This window comes from Salarias fasciatus, chromosome 5, assembly GCF_902148845.1.
Source record: "Salarias fasciatus chromosome 5, fSalaFa1.1, whole genome shotgun sequence".
Taxonomy (NCBI): Eukaryota; Metazoa; Chordata; class Actinopteri; order Blenniiformes; family Blenniidae; genus Salarias; species Salarias fasciatus.
The window spans coordinates 36,428,973-36,449,549 of NC_043749.1; the positions used below are offsets into that span (position 1 = coordinate 36,428,973).

The 20,577-nt window shown below is 52.0% G+C and overlaps 1 protein-coding gene across 6 annotated transcripts; it reads left to right on the forward strand.

The window, feature by feature from the left end:
• The first annotated feature begins 2,289 nt into the window (after window positions 1-2,289).
• cep15 (centrosomal protein 15) lies at window positions 2,290-7,824 on the forward strand. 6 transcript variants are annotated; one of them, XR_003931559.1, is made up of 6 exons: window positions 2,290-2,422; window positions 2,881-3,004; window positions 3,473-3,541; window positions 4,979-5,156; window positions 5,575-6,457; window positions 7,494-7,824. XR_003931559.1 is itself a non-coding variant. In XM_030092772.1 (5 exons), exons 1-4 carry the CDS (start codon window positions 2,370-2,372, stop codon window positions 5,144-5,146), a joined length of 414 nt encoding a protein of 137 aa, XP_029948632.1. In that variant the 5' UTR covers window positions 2,296-2,369; the 3' UTR covers window positions 5,147-5,156; window positions 5,575-6,995. The 6 variants fall into 6 exon arrangements, 2 of the variants coding, with proteins under 2 accessions (XP_029948632.1, XP_029948631.1); XR_003931560.1 differs by lacking the exon at window positions 7,494-7,824 and having other exon boundaries at window positions 5,575-6,024; window positions 6,393-6,995; XR_003931561.1 differs by lacking the exon at window positions 7,494-7,824 and having other exon boundaries at window positions 5,894-6,995.
• The last annotated feature ends 12,753 nt before the right edge of the window (window positions 7,825-20,577 follow it).

A 20,577-nucleotide genomic window follows, 5' to 3' on the forward strand; every position in this document is an offset into this window, starting at 1 on the left:
AAAAGAAGGCCCTGAAATCACTACTCAAACCCCTTCTCAATGAAGAAAAAATAAGTAAGGAGACATACAATCATCTCATCCCCACAGCAAGCATCACCCCTAGAATCTATGGAACCCCCAAGATACACAAACCTGGAACACCGCTTAGACCCATTGTGGATAGCATCGGGTCCGTGACATACAATCTGTCTAAAGCCCTGGTCGACCTCATAAAACCACTCCTTGGCCTCACAGACCAACACTGTAAAAATGCCAAGCAACTGGCCCAGGAACTGAAGGACATAACAATCCAAAAAGATGAAATATTTATCTCACATGATGTGGTTTCTTTATTCACAAAAACTCCCATAAACGTCACAATACACATCGTACATAATCGCCTCAAGGAGGACAAATCATTAAAAAGAAGGACCCCACTCACTGTCGAGGACATCACAAGGCTCCTGGAATTCGTCTCCACCTCCACCTACTTCCAGTATCGGGGTACCATCTACAGGCAGAAGGAGGGGTTCACAATGGGGGGTCTGCTGTCTGCCATAATGAGCGGCTTCTTCATGGAAGACCTTGAAGCCCGGGCCCTGGAGACAGTCCCACCACACTGCGGCCTTTCCCTCTGGAAGAGGTACCTGGATGACATTTTGGAAATAACAAGGAAAGGACACACACAAGAACTCATGGATCATCTCAGCACACTGGATGACACAAACAACATCAAGTTCACCCACGAAGAGGAAACAGACAGCACCATACATTTCCTGGACCTGGACATAAAACACCTGGAAGATGGCAGCATTAAAATCCACATATACCGGAAACCCGCTCACACAGACCAATACCTCCTCTGGACGTCAGAACAGCCCATTAACCACAAACTTTCAGTCGTAAGAACCCTTTTCGAACGCACAAAACTAATCACACAGGAAGAAGACAGAAAAGAGGAGGAACAACACATCATAAAGGCGCTAAGAAAGTGCAATTATCCAATGTGGGCCATAAACAAAGGCCGCCAACAAGCAAAACAAAACAAAGACACAAAAAAGAGAACAACAACTAAACAAACTGAGAAACAAGACAGGGCCATGGTGACACTTCCATACATCAGAGGGATCACAGAGAGAATACAACGGGCCATGAATAAGCACAACATCAGCACCCCAGTAAAACCACAGGTTGAACTACGGCAGTTACTAGTACATCCCAAGGACAAAATAGAGCCACAACACAAATGCAATATCATTTACGAAATACCTTGTTTGTCGTGCAACAAATCCTACGTCGGGGAGACTGGCAGAGCCTTCAACATCAGGACAAAAGAACATCGCACTGAATGCGAAAAAGAAACATCTAAAGCGTGCACACGCTCCTCCAAACGACAGGCAGAGCAGGAACAGCTGAAGTCTGCCCTCTCCGATCACTATAGAGGGAAAACCACCTCATGGACTGGGACCATGCCCAGATCATCGGCACGGAAAGCAACAAGTACCACCGCTGGATCAGGGAGGCCATCGAGATCTGGAAACGCCCCCCAGACTGTGAACCGGGCAGAGGGGGCTATCAACTTTCTCACACCTGGGACACAGTACTGAAGAAGTCGGACTGCAGATGGCGCTGTCATCCTACTGCACCCAGCAGGAAGCTGGCGCCAAAACCTGTATAAATCAGCTGACCAGACAACATCATGTGACACTTCTGAGGAAGGCTGCAGCTTGGCAGCCGAAACATGTCAAGGTAGGCAAAATAACCTCTGGCCTGTGTATATGAATCCAAACCATGAATACAAAAAAAAGGCCTAATGAACCTTATCGGACTACTGCTTTCATTTCCCTGAGAACACAAGGCTTTGCTATCCTTTCTGGATTTCACACTTAAAGCAGAAAACGTCAGAATTTCTCTGACGGCGTTGACAATTTTATATTTTGATTTTAAATACTGTGAAATGCTGTTGTTGCCTCACTGGTGACCACCAGAGGGCAGTAGGTGACTAGAGGTTGGTATGGATAGCACACCCCCAGAGAAAGAGCCGGCTTTTAGTTTCCGGTCAAGATTTTCAACAACAACTCACACAATTTTATAGAAGGTTTGAAATAATGTTTACACCCAAAATGATTGATGCAGGTTGAATTTCTATTTGTAGTAACAGATCTGTAGAGTAAAAAACAGGCTCAGAAAGAAACTGATGAAACATTTCCTCCTGAAACACAAACTATAAAAAGGACAGTGCTTTTATTTTGAAATCCTATAAGAACTTCCGCAGAGAGAGAGAGAAAGAGAGAGAGAGAGAGAGAGAGAGAGAGAGAGAGAGAGAGAGAGAGAGAGAGAGAGAGAGAGAGACGGGCAGAAGGAAGGAAGGACAGAATTTTTTCCAAACAATGTCTGAATTTTCAGCTGAAGAAACGGATCTAATGGAAAGACACGAGCACATGTGAGTCCCGGAGACCGGAGACCGGAGACCGGAGACCGGAAGGAGGGGGGATGGACAACATGGCAAGAGTGTTTCAAACAAAGCATACAGAACAAACTGCCTCACTTTACTTTCAGCTTCATTTATTTGATTTAAAAATACCGAAGAGAAAAGGCAGTTCAGATGGATGGATGATGGATGGATGGATGATGGATGGATGGATGGATAGACAGAGAGACAGAAAGATAAGTAGATGCAGTAAATTGTGAAGTAATTTTGCTCCAGAAGAGCATGGTGTACATAAAGCTAATGATAAATCAGGTAAATGTTAAAATGTATTGTGCAGCATTGATGTGGACTGTGGCTGTGACAGGGCTGTGTGTGAACCAGCACATCTGTCCCGGGCTGTGTGTAAACCAGGACATCTGTCCCGGGCTGTGTGTGAACCAGCACATCTGTCCCGGGCTGTGTGTCCTCAGTCTGAGCCGCAGGGCTGAGCTGCTGCAGAGGATGGAGGCTGGCCAGGAGCCGCTGACCGGCCATCGGAAGCAACAGGAGAAGGAGGCTGAGGCTGCTCGGCACAGGAACACTCTGCTGCTGCAGGTACGAGTCCCCGCTGCAGGTACGAGTCCCCGCTGCAGGTACGAGTCCCCGCTGCAGGTACGAGTCCCCGCTGCAGGTACGAGTCCCAGCTGCAGGTACGAGTCCCTGCTGCAGGTACGAGTCGCTGCTGCAGGTACGAGTCCCTGCTGCAGGTACGAGTCCCTGCTGCAGGTACGAGTCCCCGCTGCAGGTACGAGTCCCCGCTGCAGGTACGAGTCGCCGCTGCAGGTACGAGTCCCCGCTGCAGGTACGAGTCCCCGCTGCAGGTACGAGTCCCCGCTGCAGGTACGAGTCCCCGCTGCAGGTACAAGTCCCCGCTGCAGGTACGAGTCCCCGCTGCAGGTACGAGTCGCTGCTGCAGGTACGAGTCCCCGCTGCTGTTCGGCAGTTTGATCCTCCGTGAGTCCGGTGTTCTGCTGAGGATGCTCTCTTCCTGTCTGTGTTTCCTGCTCGCTGTCTGGACTGCAGGATTTACAGCAGCTGGAGGACCGGCTGAGAGGAAGGCAGCTTCCAGCCCCCAGTCTGCTGGCCATGGAGGTGACAGGCTCTTCATATCACTCTCTGTGGCTCACTGCCCTGATAGAAAACGTTTTAAAGATTGTGGTTCTTAGTACCCAGCGTTCACACACCTTTAGGCTCAGCTTGACCTTCAGAGTCACTCCCTCTGCAGACAGACTTACATTTATACTGAGACAGACTTACATACTTACGAGGGCGTACCCAAAATTTCCCGGAATTTGACTAACTTTTTATTTCTGACATTTCAAAATAAAACATCACCGTCGCCTTCAAAATAATCTCCATCTGCATTAATGCAGCGCTCCAGCCGTGTCTCCCACTTCACCAATGTGTCGTCAGACTCGTGCGTAAAAGTGCCGTTTTTTGCCGGCTGCGATTTGTCTGTCCCCTCCTCCACATCTGCAAACCGCTGTCCCTTCAGCTGCTTCTTCAACCTGGGGAACAAGAAAAAGTCCCTGGAGGCTTCATCTGGAGAATAAGGCGGATGGGAGAGGAGATTCATCTCATTCTTCTCCAGAAACGGCGTGAGGCGCAGCGCCGTGTCCGCTGGCGCTCTGTGGTGGTGGATCAACCGGCTCCACTCCGCCACGACGCTCTGCTTCCTCCTCACATCCTCACGGAGCGTCTGAGGACTTCCTGTAGTAGTCCTGGTTTACAGTCTGACCTGGAGGGACAGACTCGCTGTGGACGAGACCCTGGACAGCCAAGAAGCAGCTCAGCGTTGTTTTCACGCTGAGCGGACCTGACGCGCCGACATCTGGCCCTTCTCAGACCCCCGGACCACTCATGGACCTGAGTCTTCCCCAGAGCAGCATCCTTGTAGACTTGCTGCAACAAGCTGAGTGTTTCTGCTGCTGTTTTTCCAGCAAGAAGCAAAATTTAATGTTTGCGCTGCTCTGGCTTCCCAGTCAATGTCGCCATTTTGGAAAAATCGCAGACCGCCGCTGCACTCTGTTGCTATAAATAGCGCCTGACAGGCGTCAGTGTCACTCTGGGAGCTCAGCTTTTCCACAGATGTGCACGAGGCTTACCTGCAGCACATCTGATGGCCAGAAGTCCAAACTCGTTATTATTAGTATTTTATGACTAATTCCGGTTTCTTTTGGGTACCCCCTCGTACAACAGCATTCTGTTTCACAGAGATTTTTGCTTTCGCTCGTCTTAATTGCTCTTTGGCAGGAAGAAGAAGAAGAAGAACCCCTTTGCCTCTCTAGAGTGACGAATGCTGCTGGAACAGTGTCTGAACATGTTGTAGTGAGTTGTAGTCGGAGGCTCGCTCTGGGGTTTGCAGTTGGCATGTTCCTTCTCCTCGTCAGCTGTCCCGGACGAGACACCTTCCCTCGATGTGTTGGTGTGGGTTTCCAGGAGACACTGCACTGAGCGATCCAGGATGGGCCAGGACAGACCTGGACTTAATAACATAGAGTTGAAAATGCTGACGAGTTTGTCTTGCAGACCAGATATTGGGCATCAGTGGAGGAGTCGGTCCCTTCCTGGGAGCACTTCCTGCTGGGGAAAGGTCCACATCCTGCAGACGGCCACGGACCATGTCCAGCTCGGAGAGGGAGCGCCGCTAAAGACCGCGGGCTGCCGCCGCTCCCCACGCACAGGCCTGCCAGATGAGGCTCAGGAGGTGTGTGTGTGTGTGTGTGTGTGTGTGTGTGTGTGTGTGTGTGTGTGTGTTCTTGTATTTCTATCCTTGTCGGGGCCAAATGTCCCCACAAGGATAGCAAAACGTGGAACGACGTGCCTTGTGGGGACCTTTTTCCGGTCCTAAGTAGGAGAAACAGTGTTTTCTTGACCATGTTGTTGTTACTGAAAAAAGTAAAAGTGCAAAAACATTTCTTTAGGGTTAGGCTTTGTTGTGGTGTGGGTTAGGGTTAGGGTAAGGGTCAGGGTTAGGGGCTAGACATGAATGGGAGTCAATGGAAGGTCCCCACAAGGATAGAAATACGAGACTGTGTGTGTGTGTGTGAGAACTGGAGCTGCTGGCTGGACTTCATTATGAAAACAATCCAGGATCCACATCGGCTGCATGTCCATCTCACCAGAATGCATCCTGGCCAGGCTGTACTCCAGGCCCAGGTCCAGGTCCAGGTCCAGGTCCAGGTCCAGGTCCAGGGCCTCATGGCCTGAGAGGACCAAGTCAGATGTATATCCTACTCACTGATTTACACCAAATATTAAAGTTTTGTGCTCAACTTTATGCCCGTTCGTCCTCGTCTTCTTCTGACTGGATGAGTTGAGACATGAAGCTGGAACAGAAACGTGAGACTTCACTATAATCAAGAGAAAAAGGGTTTCCCAGCACACACCACCGCTGCTGAAGGTTCACAAAGTCTTTCTAGACGGTGTATTTCGTTGCTTCAGAAGTCCCGTTGGCTGTACGTGATGAGAGACGTCCGTCCGTCCACACTGCAAAGGACACATGAGGACCGGGGGACGGAACCACGGGACATCCAGACCTTCGTGGCCCTGGACGGAGGAGCTGCAGCAGCGTTGTGAGCCCTCCTTCATGTTGCAGTGTTGTATTCTCACCAGCAGAGGGAGCTACCATGCTGGGCCTGGTTTCGTCCACCTCCAGCAGGGCTGGAGAGGTTCTGAGTTGATGGGCTGGTCAGAGGCACAGATCTGTCTCATCAGCTTTGGCTGTACTTCCCCTTGCTGTTAGCTGGACGTCAGACAAACTGAAATGAAGTTTTGGATCTTTGTTTCCTTTCTTCTGGTGCATCTGTCTGTAAATACTTCTGGATAATGAATCTGGAGTCGGGCTGTCAGAAGAATGATTTTTAATTAGGATTAATCACAGGGTTTTCATCGTTAATTGCACTTTGGAATACATGTTTAAAACTCTGTTTTGCATTTCAAGGCAGTTTCCAGCCCAGAATGTGAGGCTTCCATCAGTCCAGTCAATTCGCAGCTCATCGCTTCAATGTAAGTGAACTGTTGGGATTTATCATGTAACGTTCTGCTCTTCGTAGTGTCACATCAGCACAGCCAGTGTCGGAGTCCTGTTGACACTCCTCTGTGTGGCCCAGTATTACAGCTTCCCTCTGAGAATGGACACCAACACAACAACACGTTGAGTCTGCTCTTTGACACCTCAGACTTTATTTAACGTGGAGAATTTGCTGTATGGAGCGACCGATTTCCTACCAGAGCGTCTTGCTTGGTTTTCTTTCAAAGTGTCATGTAAACCAAGATAACACAGCGTCTATGTTAAAAATACAGTTTTCAAAATGATCAAGCTCTAACTGCAACCATCTGCAGAAAAATCATCCTTCATCAGCCCTGCACTGATTAGTCTTACATTAAAGCAGTTAATTCTGATAGTCCTAATCCATACCAGGAATGTTGTTGATGTCAGTGTCGTGATCTAAAGTGAAATCCACAAGATTCAGCTGATGCTAGTTCTTTGTTTTAAAGTGATTGTTTGAAGCTGAGAGAGACTTTGTTGCATCAGAAGAAAATAAAAGTGTATTTATGATTCTCATCAAAACTCTTCTGACTTTTTCTAAATGCCTGTTTACATAAATTGTCAAGTTTTCGCTTGTGTTTCTGACACTCCAACAACCATTACATCTAAATAAATCCAGGCATGTCTGTCAGACACTGTGGCAGCTATAATTCACATTATCAAACCAGCACACCACATTAAGACCCTGTGCTGCCTTCACAACTCTTTATTAATGATATTAATAATAATACTTAGTGTTGATATGATCACAGTATTGTAGTCACAACACCACTGTTGTACCTGAAACACTGTGAGGTGGGATCGCCTCCAGGTCTAAAGGATTTTCACTTTTTCACTTTCTATGAAGCTGTTAAAAAATAGGAGCATAAAGAAAACAAGTTAAAAGCTAAATGTGCTGTCAAACAGTCATCTTGTAAATACAGTTAAAAATTCAAGTCAGATTGAGTTTTAATACTTTTGTTAATTTTTTTTATTATTATCATTGTCATTCAGGCCGTCTGCAGAGGTGGAGACATCTTGCTTTAATGAGAGGAACATCAACCACTACAAACAGGACTGCTGGGCCCAGCGATGGCCCCGCCCCCTTCGCTCGCCCTCCCTCCCTGGCTTTAACCCCTAATTGTGGGTGATCAGCTCTGTGCCGGCCTGACGTGGAGTGGCGGCTTGACAAACGCAGTCATCCGGACGGTCCCAGGTTGAGGCGGCCGCTGGTTTGGCAGCTGGGGCCGCGGCCCCGGGCCCCGGGGGCGGGGGCGGGGGCGGGGGCGGGGCGGAGGAGGAGGAGGTGCGGCTGGGCTGGTTGATATGGGTCGGTGGTGGCTCAGCGGAGGAACCGGGTGGGGGTCAAGGACAGGATTTTAGGAAGGACGGGGTGAGAGTGGGGGTGGTGTGAAGGCCTGGTGTACAATCACACATGACAGGGGGGCGGGGGAGGTGAAGATGCAATGTCACAAATTATCCAAAAGGGTTTTGAAGAGCACGATCTGGAGCCCTTCCAAGTGACTAGCCTGCATTATGGATGGCTGAAGGTCCCGAGGGTGCTGGTGGGGGCGGGGCGGGGCGGGGCGGGGCGGGGGGGGCCGCAGCCTCCACCGCCATCACCTGGGCCCTGCTCCAGCTCGGTGCTCTCGCCCGGTGGAGGAGCAGCGAACCCGGCGCTGAGCGATTATGCAACAGCGTTTCCCCCCACGAGAGCCCGCTGAGAGCTCTGACAGATAATTGGCCGAGCCCAAAGCCCTGCAAATGGTTGAGTGTTGACTCCAGCTGATTGGATAATGGGTAATTGCATGCTGCATTTCATTCAGCAAATATGCTGCGGGTGTAAAGGGGGAAGCAGAAGGGGGGGGGAGACAATGCAGGAGGGAAAATATTTTGGCTTCTGTGTTTTCTTGCGGCCCGTCGCTTTCACACTGCGTCTGCTGCTTCTGCGAGGAGCTGGGCGGCCTGGACAGCTCACACATCTGTGTCGGCAGCTTTTCCATTTAAAAGGCAAAATGACATCAATCAATTGTCGAGAAGGATTTTTTTCTTTATTATTTTCACTCTGTTTTCTGAATGAAAAGTTCACGTATCAGAACGGTGGCCGCAGCATCCCAGCTCTGGTGGAGCCATTCAGGACGCCCCCACCCCCCGACCCCCGACCCCCGACCCTCCCGGCTCCTGAGTCCCTGAGTCTCTCCTTTGATCACAGCAAGTCGCCTCAACTCCAGGGCCCAGCATGCAACGCTTTGTCTTTCCCCTGCTCAGAAAACCACCTCAGCCATCCTCCATGCATGCCTCCAGTTACGACCACAGGCTCCGTTTCAGCATCAAGCGCCTCCTTGTGGCCATGTAAATAACATAATGCTGAGGAGTGTTTTTTGTTTGTTTTTTTCGTGGAGCAGTTGCACTTAATATTTACATTTAACCACAAATACATTTCTCTCCATTGAGTTATGATTTCAGTTTGAGTTTGCAAACAGAACAAAATCTTTGAAATAGTTTCTGAAACAGATCAAAGAACCACAAAATAAAAACAGAATGGAGAAATCTCTGTATTTAATTTACTCAGTGCTACTCTACAGATGAATACACTCTTCATCTTCATCGTTTCCACTGAGTTTATGGATGTGATCTGCAGTTTTTTTCCTTTCTCCATGCCTCTGCAGTCGCTCGCCTGGTTGCTGGCTGGTCGCTCAGTACTCTGACCCCTGACCTGGAAGGAAGCTGGCGTGCGTCATGGACAGTTTTTGTTTGTTTGTTTGTTTGTTTAATGGGGGTTTTGCTCTTAAACTAATTATATGTGTCCACAAATACCCTTCTGTGCATTAAATAGCTTCTGTTTTTATTTTCCAAATAAAATGTATTTATTATTTGTTTTTGATTCAGAATACTGCTGAACAATGGTGTTCCTCTTCTGTTGGAAATCAATCATTAAATCAATCTTTCTGTCAGCATTTATATATGATATCCAAAAATTAAGATCATACATTTCCTAATGTTTTATGTGTACATCTGAAGATTATGAAGTATTGATGTAACAACAACAAAATTACATGATGTGTCGTCACTTATTTAAAAAGTAAAGAAATAGGCAGCAGCCCTCAGATATGTCTTCAATTCATACAGTTTGGGTTGAACACTGTGTGTGTGTGTGTGTGTGTGTGTGTGTGTGTGTGTGTGTGTGTGTGTGTGTCGGAGGCGTCTGAAGGGCAGATCACAGACAGTGGAGATGTTTCATGTTATGCAGTGCCTGCTGGGTGTGGAGCTGACAGAGAGCCGACCTGACCACACCCTCCTGACAAACCTCCCTGATTGGCTGAACAGCTCCGCCTCACCCAGGTGTGGATGCTGCTGCTTCTAGCCTGCGGCGGCGGTGCGGGGGGCCGGTGAAGAGCTGAGGGACAGGGCTGTCTGCTGGCCGTGGACAGCGCAGATGAATGTGAAGACGGGAGCGAAGGTTTGACTCCGTGACATTTGGAAGACTGAGGGTGAAGGATGGAGAATCTTCTCGTGTGGGTGACTCCACAGCGACTCCATCACACACCAGACCATCAGAAGAAGGAAAGCTGGGGCGATCTGTCTTCTGTTGTCTTCCAGTGTGTCTCTGAATTGGGGAAAATTGGAAAAAATCTTGTAGTGGGGTCCAGGCTTTAGGGAAGACAGAAAAACTGTGAAATTCCAGCTTCCTGGGCTGAAAGGGAGCAACTTTATCAGCTGATGACAATGGGGGGACCAGGGTCTGTCCTTCGCTCTCTCAGAGACTTTTCAGTCGGGAGGATCAAATGAGGCATGAATTAACGACCTCTGTGGTCGCTGGAGTTGGAGGACTTGTTGTTTAAATGAATGAATAAAGATGGGGAGTGCTCAGGTTCAGGCGCCAGCATCGATATGACATGGGTCCAGGTCACAGGCGGGATCAGAGTGTCTCTGCTCCCAGGCTCTGAGCGAGCGCTGCCGTTAGAGAAGCCCTGTGGGGCGGACAGAGGGGAGAGCTGGGCATTCCGCTTCATTCCTTGCATTTAACTCACTTTCCACAGATGTATTTCTGCTGTCGGCTGCCAGAAGACAGATCATACTGTGGTGTCCACATTGACGGACGGATTAGTTGACCAGCCAAGCGACACGTATGAATTTTGTGTATGAGCACTTCCACCTGGTGTCAGAATCGACTCTGTCTCGACGTAGTGTGTGAATCCTAATGGAGTCCCTCAGCAAACCTTGACCAGTTGACACACCAGCTGAGGAACAACGCTTCGTTGTCTGTCTCTGAGACAGTCGGACAGAAATCCACACATCAGCGGAGCACGGCCAGTCTCAGGCTTCAAACATACTGGGTTGATTCACTCTCTGGAAAGAGTGAAAAAATGAAGCATCTTCAATGGGGTTACAAACAAACTGTATGAGATTATATTTTGTGAAGCTCAACAGGCAGAACGGCTCCATCATGGCAGTTATGTGGTTTTTTCTGAAACGAGAGACTTGGGAATAGTTTCAGTGCATTCTTTGACTCAGAACATTAATATCTGAACCTATGGCCCAAAACACAAGAACAAGTACATTTGGCAGCCATCTTGGATTCCATCCTGAATAACCACTGTCCTGCTCAGCTGATTTCTCCAATGAATGGTAAAAATTTAATGCAGTTTATACTTATTACATCAGTAATGATAACAATTAATAAAGCTGGTCATATGGAGCTAACATAGCATAAATCAATGTCCAGTTGTAGTTAAACTATGGCGAGAAACCACATTTGGCAGTCATTTTGAATTTAAAAATTCTGATGGTGGTACTGAGATTATCAGGAACAATTATGAAACCTCTGATCAGCGACGCCGCTCAGCAGTGACACTGGTTCTCCACCAGGTTTACATTTCATAATATCCCAGAAGTTTTATCTTGGTCAGGAGCAGTGCCCAACACATGTGTAGTAGTAGAAAAAAACAGAGGAAGAGTTATCAGCTCATTTCTTATCCAAAGAGCTGCCACCTTCAGTTTCAGGTCATCACAGCACTAAATTGTCTTTTTACAAGTCTGAAAGTTATGTTCAGAGTCATCCAAACTGGCCTCCAACTCCGCTCACTGAAAAACACAATTGACGCCAATAGATGTCAATGTTTATTATATGTAGATCTGTAAATGATGAATGTTTTGTCGTCAGAATCACTTCACAGTGTTGTTTTTCCTGTTTTACTGATCTGGTTGGAGGTGAGAGGACAGAAATTGGCATTTGCATTACTTTGAACTTCATATAGAAATCCTTTCTTGGACAAATTAATACAAACAGTCACAGGAAGTGCATACAGAGCTGGGCAAAATGGCATTTTCTGACTCTCCTCTTTAAACTGGACCACTTTACCAGCAGCTTCCAATGTTTTGCAGTTTGTATCCACTGTTTAAAAGGCAGCGCTTCTCCGAGCTCTGTCTGGGCTTTAACTCTGATCCAAAAGCTCGTCATTACTGATTTTATGTCCAAGACGACGTCTTCGGGGGTCTGCGTGAACAGTGGAGGGATTTTACCATTAACACGCTGGTCCAGAGAGAAGGGAGAGAGGATGTTTTCCAGCAGGGCCAGGTCGGGTCAAAGGGATTAGCCCCAAATCAACAGATCCTCCCCGACAATGCTCCATGTTTAATGCCACTGAGCCTGAGCATGGGGGAGAAATGGCTTATTGGTTTGTAAGCAGCACAGGATCAAATTAAGTCCGTTGTAATTAGATGAACAAAGATTTACATGTGTGAGTAGTGTCTGTTAGGTGAGCATTTCTTTTGTTTTGTCTGCATGTGCGATGTGTTTATGGACAATAGGAGGGTTCACTAATCATCACTGATACGGTTTTAGTGTCCAACAGTGAGTTTTTTTTGGAACAAAAATCAGAAACCTCTATGATTTCAACAATAATTGCCCCAGCTGGAGCCACTGTTCTCTGTCATATGAAATTTAATACAACATCCAGGGATGCACTGTATGTCTGTGTTTGGTCATTGTGAGATGAATATTTTCAGAATACATGTGCAGTGGGTTGTATGTTTCTATTCTCTGAATATCAACATATTTTACAAAGTAGACAGAGTTTCACTGTACAGCAAGCTGCATTTCGCTCAGAGATGAACACAGCGTCTGAAACCTACCAGGAACGGTCAAAAACTGCCAGTATCCCACCAGGGCTGGCTCCAAGAAGACGCTCCAAACACTGCAGTTCAAAGTCAGACACTCTGATCAACACTTCTCCAACGTCTTTCATACACTGTTGCAAAAAAGACTGCTCAGGTTGCAAGGAGACGATGGACTATGAAACCACTAAAAAGATAACTGCCTGGAAAAGCTGCGCTCTGATAACCGTCTCTCTCCTGAGCGATATTTAACGGCCGGTGCAGCAACGCTTCATCCATGGATCAAGACACTCAATGTGTCAGTGAAGACGTTCAGAATAATGGACTCTAACATAGCCAGACTGACTGATTTCTTTTAAATGATTATTTTAAATAACAGACAGCAGAAACATGCTCGAATGAATGAATGAATGAATGAATGAATGATTGAATGAAACGCTGTGTGCAGTTGAAAGTGGGCGGAGTCAAAGAGAAACGTGGCCAGGCTGGTTCCGGCTCGACACTGTGCCACTGACCCACCTCCCTGTCAGACTGAGTTTCCCTCGTTTCAGCGCGAACACACTGAAACATTTCACAAACCCTGCTCTGTGGAACACACCCCAAACGAAACACCATGTTTAACCACGTTTAGGCCATCAAACTGTTGTGTTTTCCTGGCTCTGTCACCGCCCTCCTGCCCTGCGCCGGGGTGAGCGGTCCACACCGGCCGGGCCCGGCTGCCGGTGGACCGTCCCGCCTGGGCTCACCTCGGGGTGGGGTGGCACTGCTGACGACCGGGACTCGGCAGGCTCTCTGGTAACACTCCCGCGAGGCTTCTGCCTCGAGATCTCCTGAGCGCGGGAGCCTCGGAATGGAGCCACCTCCTCCCCGGTCCACCCACCTCCCCCTCGACGACAACCTCAGACGGGACAAGGCGGCGCACTGAATCAAGCAAATTATTAATCGGAGGAAGAGAAACTATCTACTAAGGGTGAAGAGGGAAGAGGCCAGTGCCAAAGCCCCCTCCTACAGGCGGACATGGGAAACGTGGCAACGGGATGCTGGCCACGCCCGTAGTGGTCTTGGAGTGGGGTTGTTTGGGAGAGTGGTCCGAACCGGGCAGCAAATTCTACATTAGCCTCAGTAGCGGCTCAGTCAGTCCTGAAGCTGGTCCCGAGCTGGTCCCCCCCACACACACACACACACACACACACACACACACACACACACACACACACACACACACACACACACACACACACACGTACATACACACAATACAGAAACAGAAAAAAAGAGCAAAATAAACTCTAATACTCGTTATAATATTCTAACAATGTGCTTCATTTCTCATCAATAATCTGCAATAACAGAGCAGAAAGACAGCTGGGGGCTCTGGTAACGCACCCCAGGCCCAGGAGGCCAGTCTTGGTCCTGTTCCACCAATCAGTGAGTCACAATATAAAGGAAATCAAACCGACCGGCGCTGTTTACCGGCTGTGGCTTGGAGCCGGTGTAACTATCTGCTTTGTAAACACACCGAAAGCAACGAATGAAGACACCCCCCCTTAACAATCCCCCAGCAGCCACGACTGCTCCTCACGTGTAATATATTCAGCACGGCCTCAGAGGGTTCCTGTCCTCAGTTACGCTGCCCTCTTCGCACGATGGACCTGAAGTATGATAGCAAAAAAAGTACCAGTTCAGCAGGACTGAACTCTTTCAGAGTGCCAATAGTTTTTCAGTCCAGTTTTGTTGAATGCTCATCTGAACCAGTCTTCATGGTCAACACCGGCCGGATCAGACAGAGGTCTGTCCACAGCGCTGGGCCTCGGGCCGCAGACTGAGCGGAGGACGGGATGGATGGACAGAGGTCAGAGGGAGTCTGACAACAGATCAGCAGAGAGCGCTCTCCCTTCTGAGCTCCCAGCAGCACCTCCAAACTCCCCTCCGAGCCACAAAGCACCTTCTTCTGGGCCGCCATGCCCTTGACGTGTGAAGGCAGTCGGGCGGCGGGTGGAGGACGGGCACATCCCAGGGACACGCTGCCCGCCGCTGTCTCTGAGACATTCTGATGAGGTTTAGGTGAAGAAAGGATGGAGGTTGACTTTGTAAAAGAATCTAAATGAGGTGTGGCTGAATGCCGTGGCTGTTCCATTTGAATCTGAGCATTGGGGAGCTTCTGGAGTGGCTCATTTCCATGCGTGGATTCCTCCGTGCTCAGCCCATACACCTTCAAGTACTTTCTACTTTTTTTTTCTCTCTTTTCATTTTTTAAAAGAGGCCAGTTTGTCAAACTCACTTGCTACAACAAAATGTACCATAAATGTGTTTTTAAACATAACGACTCAACATTTTATAAATGCCATTGTGACCACGGTCTGTCTTTTCAGTAGCTTCTCATTTAAATGAGGACTAAAGCCAGAGAGTGGAGAGAAGGCACTGCTCATTAACCCCTCAGTGCTTTACAATGAATCCTGGAGGCTCATTGTGCCGAAGGGCCACTGCTTCTCTAACGAGGGCTGGGGGGGCGAGGGGCCTTTCTCCAGCATCAGACCACAGACCATCCCTTTCTCAGTACTCACCTTTAAGCTGTGCAGTATCAACGGGCTGATACAGTCTGGAGAGCTCACAATGAGCTGACTGAAAGCTTACATACAATACCATCGGTAAAATGTAAAGAAACTTGGAAGCGATCGTTTGCAAATCTCTGAAATTCAAAATAAACATATGCTCTCAATATCGTGTTGAAACTGGAAGACATTTATCATCTAATGGAAAACATTAGTGAAACATTTCACAGACCGTGCCTCCTGGTGATCCTGTGATGTCCGGCAGGACAGACAGTCCATCTCGTCTGGATGGATGGAGTTCAGTGTCGTCTCTGAAACTCTTCCTGGAGGGAAACGATGGCAGCAGAGGTTCCTCTTCATGACTTACACCTCTGTCGGTGGCTTTTCAGGTGTCCAGTGTGTCAGATGCCTTCTGACACGCTGGATGAACATACATGGCACCTTTGGCGTTTTCGTTTGTATCCACAGTGTTCCTCAGCCTCCTGTGGTCTTCAGAATAAAAGCCCTCTGAAGGCAGAGAAAAAAAACTAGTTATACACACACAAACACACACACACAGACACACACACACACAGACACACAGATAATCCTGATTCAAAGAAACACTGAGTTATGAAAAAAAAAAGTTATTAGTATTGAAGTGACTGGTGTTGCTAATTCACATTTTATTGTAATTTTATTCCTATTTCTCTGGGATGGAGCTGCTGGTGGAGCTGCTGGTGGAGCTGCTGGTGGAGCTGCTGGTGGTGGAGCTGCTGTGGTGATGGAGTCGGTGTGTTGTGGGAATGGGTCAGCTGCCCCCCCCCCCCCCCCCCCCCCCCCCCCCAGCTGCCTGCAGCAGGGACGCTTTAATTGGAATTTCATGGTGGCTAAACGGAGGGGAAACCGATGTAAGTTAACATTTGGTCGACTTAATTGGTCCTTTTCTGCGCGCGCTCCTCCAGCAGCCACTCTCGAGGCTCCGCCGGTAATCTCTCCATTTAGCACGGAGACAAAGAGCCCGCCTCGCGCTTTTCTTCTCTTCCTGTCTCAAACCAGCTCCTTTTGTGGCCCCTAAATGGTCTGAATCCCCCCAGGCGACCCGAGAGCTGGAGGGGGTCCTGAGCGCGCTCCCGCTCCCGTGCGCGCTCCTTAATGAAAGCTCCCGCTCGTTAATTAACGTGTTTGTGGATGTGGGTGCGTCGCTCAGACGCTGCAGCGGCGGAGAACCGTGCGGGAAAAGCACAACCCGCACGCCTTCAGCTTGTTTACTGCACCGCACACACTGCTCTGCTCCCGCAGCCACACACACACACACACACACACACACACACACACACACACACACACACACACACACACACAGACAGGAGCTCCATCCGTGTCAAACTCACTTGCTACAACAAAATGTAGCAACAGCCGCTCCATCCGTGTGTGTGTGTGTGTGTGTGTGTGTGTGTGTGTGTGTGTGTGTGTGTGTGTGCTGTTCTCACAACACACACTGCTCAGGATGAAAACACACTCTGCATACCCAACCTGCTCCGAGAGCACGCATCCTGCTGTGTGCGTTATGTGGAGGAATGTGTGAAGGTGTGTGTGTGTGTGTGTGTGTGTGTGTGTGTGTGAAGGTGGGCACACACACACTCAGCTCTGTGAATTTGGAGCTCTTACGTTCTCCTTCGACCAACACGTCAAATATAAGGTTCGGGGACCAAAGCTGGACGGCTCCAGGCTCCACTGTGGCCCAGCCAGCTGTGCAGGTGGAACACCAAGAGCTCCGTTTGTTTTCCAGATGTGGGAGGCAGAGAACTGACCAGCCTGAGGAACGCGGCGCCCTCCTTTAGGAGAACCTCCATGTGGAGGCTGCAGGGATCCAGTGGCTGCAGGGATCTGGAGGCTGCAGGGATCTGGAGGCTGCAGGGATCTGGAGGCTGCAGGGATCCAGTGGCTGCAGGGATCTGGAGGCTGCAGGGATCTGGAGGCTGCAGGGATCCAGTGGCTGCAGGGATCTGGAGGCTGCAGGGATCTGGAGGCTGCAGGGATCTGGAGGATGCAGGGATCTGGAGGCTACAGGGATCTGGAGGATGCAGGGATCCAGTGACTGCAGGGATCTGGAGGCTGCAGGGATCCAGTGGCTGCAGGGATCTGGAGGCTGCAGGGATCTGGAGGCTGCAGGGATCTGGAGGCTGCAGGGATCTGGAGGCTGCAGGGATCTGGAGGCAGCAGGGATCTACAGGCTACAGGGATCTGGAGGCTGCAGGGATCTGGAGGCTGCAGGGATCTGGTCACAGGCTTCACTGTCAACAGGAAGTACAGGTAGTGTGATCATGTAGGGACTGGTTCACAGTGAGGAGGAGCCGCCCGGCGCTGCAGCCTGGTAGGAATGAAGCTGTTTTCTGTTTCTGTCAGATGTTCAAATAAATACTGATCTGCTGGATCCATTCGCAGAACCCAACAGCAATCCAGACGTGTTTCAGTATTGACATTGAAAAGGCCCACCACAACCACCCAGCCTCCACCAGCCTCCACCAGCCTCCTCCTCCAGCCTCCTCCTCCAGCCTCCTCCATCAGCCTCCACCAGCCTCCACCAGCCTCCTCCACCCAGCCTCCTCCACCAGCCTCCACCAGCCTCCTCCACCAGCCTCCTTCAGCCTCCACCAGCCTCCTCCACCAGCCTCCTCCACCAGCCTCCACCCAGCCTCCTCCACCAGCCTCCACCAGCCTCCTCCTCCAGCCTCCTCCAGCCTCCTCCACCCAGCCTCCTCCACCAGCCTCCTCCACCAGCCTCCACCAGCCTCCACCAGCCTCCACCAGCCTCCTCCACCCAGCCTCCTCCACCAGCCTCCACCAGCCTCCACCCAGCCTCCTCCACCGGCCTCCACCAGCCTCCTCCAGCCTCCACCAGCCTCCTCCACCCAGCCTCCTCCACCAGCCTCCACCAGCCTCCACCAGCCTCCTCCTCCAGCCTCCTCCAGCCTCCTCCACCCAGCCTCCTCCACCACCCTCCTCCACCAGCCTCCACCAGCCTCCTCCACCCAGCCTCCTCCACCAGCCTCCACCAGCCTCCACCCAGCCTCCTCCACCAGCCTCCACCAGCCTCCTCCACCCAGCCTCCTCCACCAGCCTCCACCAGCCTCCTCCAGCCTCCACCAGCCTCCTCCACCCAGCCTCCTCCACCAGCCTCCACCAGCCTCCTCCACCAGCCTCCACCAGCCTCCTCCACCAGCCTCCACCAGCCTCCTCCACCAGCCTCCACCAGCCTCCACCAGCCTCCACCAGCCTCCTCCACCAGCCTCCACCAGCCTCCACCAGCCTCCACCAGCCTCCTCCAGCCTCCTCCAGCCTCCTCCACCAGCCTCCTCCAGCCTCCTCCAGCCTCCACCAGCCTCCTCCAGCCTCCTCCAGCCTCCTCCACCAGCCTCCACCAGCCTCCACCAGCCTCCTCCAGCCTCCTCCAGCCTCCACCAGCCTCCTCCAGCCTCCACCAGCCTCCTCCACCAGCCTCCTCCAGCCTCCACCAGCCTCCTCCACCAGCCTCCACCAGCCTCCACCAGCCTCCACCAGCCTCCACCAGCCTCCTCCACCAGCCTCCACCAGCCTCCACCAGCCTCCACCAGCCTCCACCAGCCTCCTCCACCAGCCTCCACCAGCCTCCACCAGCCTCCTCCACCAGCCTCCACCAGCCTCCACCAGCCTCCACCAGCCTCCTCCAGCCTCCTCCAGCCTCCTCCACCCAGCCTCCTCCACCAGCCTCCTCCAGCCTCCACCAGCCTCCTCCACCCAGCCTCCTCCACCAGCCTCCACCAGCCTCCACCAGCCTCCTCCACCCAGCCTCCTCCACCGGCCTCCACCAGCCTCCTCCAGCCTCCTCCAGCCTCCTCCACCCAGCCTCCTCCACCAGCCTCCTCCACCAGCCTCCACCAGCCTCCTCCACCCAGCCTCCTCCACCAGCCTCCACCAGCCTCCACCCAGCCTCCTCCACCAGCCTCCACCAGCCTCCTCCAGCCTCCACCAGCCTCCTCCACCCAGCCTCCTCCACCAGCCTCCACCAGCCTCCACCAGCCTCCTCCACCAGCCTCCACCAGCCTCCACCAGCCTCCTCCACCAGCCTCCACCAGCCTCCACCAGCCTCCACCAGCCTCCTCCAGCCTCCTCCAGCCTCCACCAGCCTCCTCCAGCCTCCACCAGCCTCCACCAGCCTCCTCCAGCCTCCACCAGCCTCCTCCAGCCTCCACCAGCCTCCACCAGCCTCCTCCAGCCTCCTCCAGCCTCCACCAGCCTCCTCCAGCCTCCACCAGCCTCCTCCAGCCTCCTCCAGCCTCCACCAGCCTCCTCCAGCCTCCTCCACCAGCCTCCACCAGCCTCCTCCAGCCTCCTCCAGCCTCCACCAGCCTCCTCCAGCCTCCACCAGCCTCCTCCAGCCTCCTCCAGCCTCCTCCACCAGCCTCCTCCAGCCTCCACCAGCCTCCACCAGCCTCCTCCAGCCTCCACCAGCCTCCTCCAGCCTCCTCCACCAGCCTCCACCAGCCTCCTCCAGCCTCCACCAGCCTCCTCCAGCCTCCACCAGCCTCCTCCAGCCTCCTCCACCAGCCTCCACCAGCCTCCTCCAGCCTCCACCAGCCTCCTCCAGCCTCCTCCAGCCTCCTCCACCAGCCTCCTCCAGCCTCCTCCACCAGCCTCCACCAGCCTCCTCCAGCCTCCACCAGCCTCCACCAGCCTCCTCCAGCCTCCACCAGCCTCCTCCAGCCTCCACCAGCCTCCTCCACCAGCCTCCTCCAGCCTCCACCAGCCTCCTCCACCAGCCTCCACCAGCCTCCTCCAGCCTCCACCAGCCTCCTCCAGCCTCCTCCAGCCTCCTCCAGCCTCCACCAGCCTCCTCCAGCCTCCACCAGCCTCCTCCACCAGCCTCCACCAGCCTCCACCAGCCTCCACCAGCCTCCACCAGCCTCCTCCACCAGCCTCCACCAGCCTCCTCCAGCCTCCTCCACCAGCCTCCACCAGCCTCCTCCAGCCTCCTCCAGCCTCCTCCACCCAGCCTCCTCCACCAGCCTCCACCAGCCTCCACCAGCCTCCACCAGCCTCCTCCACCAGCCTCCACCAGCCTCCACCAGCCTCCTCCAGCCTCCTCCACCAGCCTCCACCAGCCTCCTCCAGCCTCCTCCAGCCTCCTCCACCCAGCCTCCTCCACCCAGCCTCCTCCACCAGCCTCCTCCAGCCTCCTCCAGCCTCCTCCTCCAGCCTCCTCCAGCCTCCTCCAGCCTCCTCCACCCAGCCTCCTCCACCCAGCCTCCTCCACCAGCCTCCACCAGCCTCCACCAGCCTCCTCCAGCCTCCTCCAGCCTCCTCCACCCAGCCTCCTCCACCAGCCTCCTCCACCAGCCTCCACCAGCCTCCTCCTCCAGCCTCCTCCAGCCTCCTCCACCAGCCTCCACCAGCCTCCACCAGCCTCC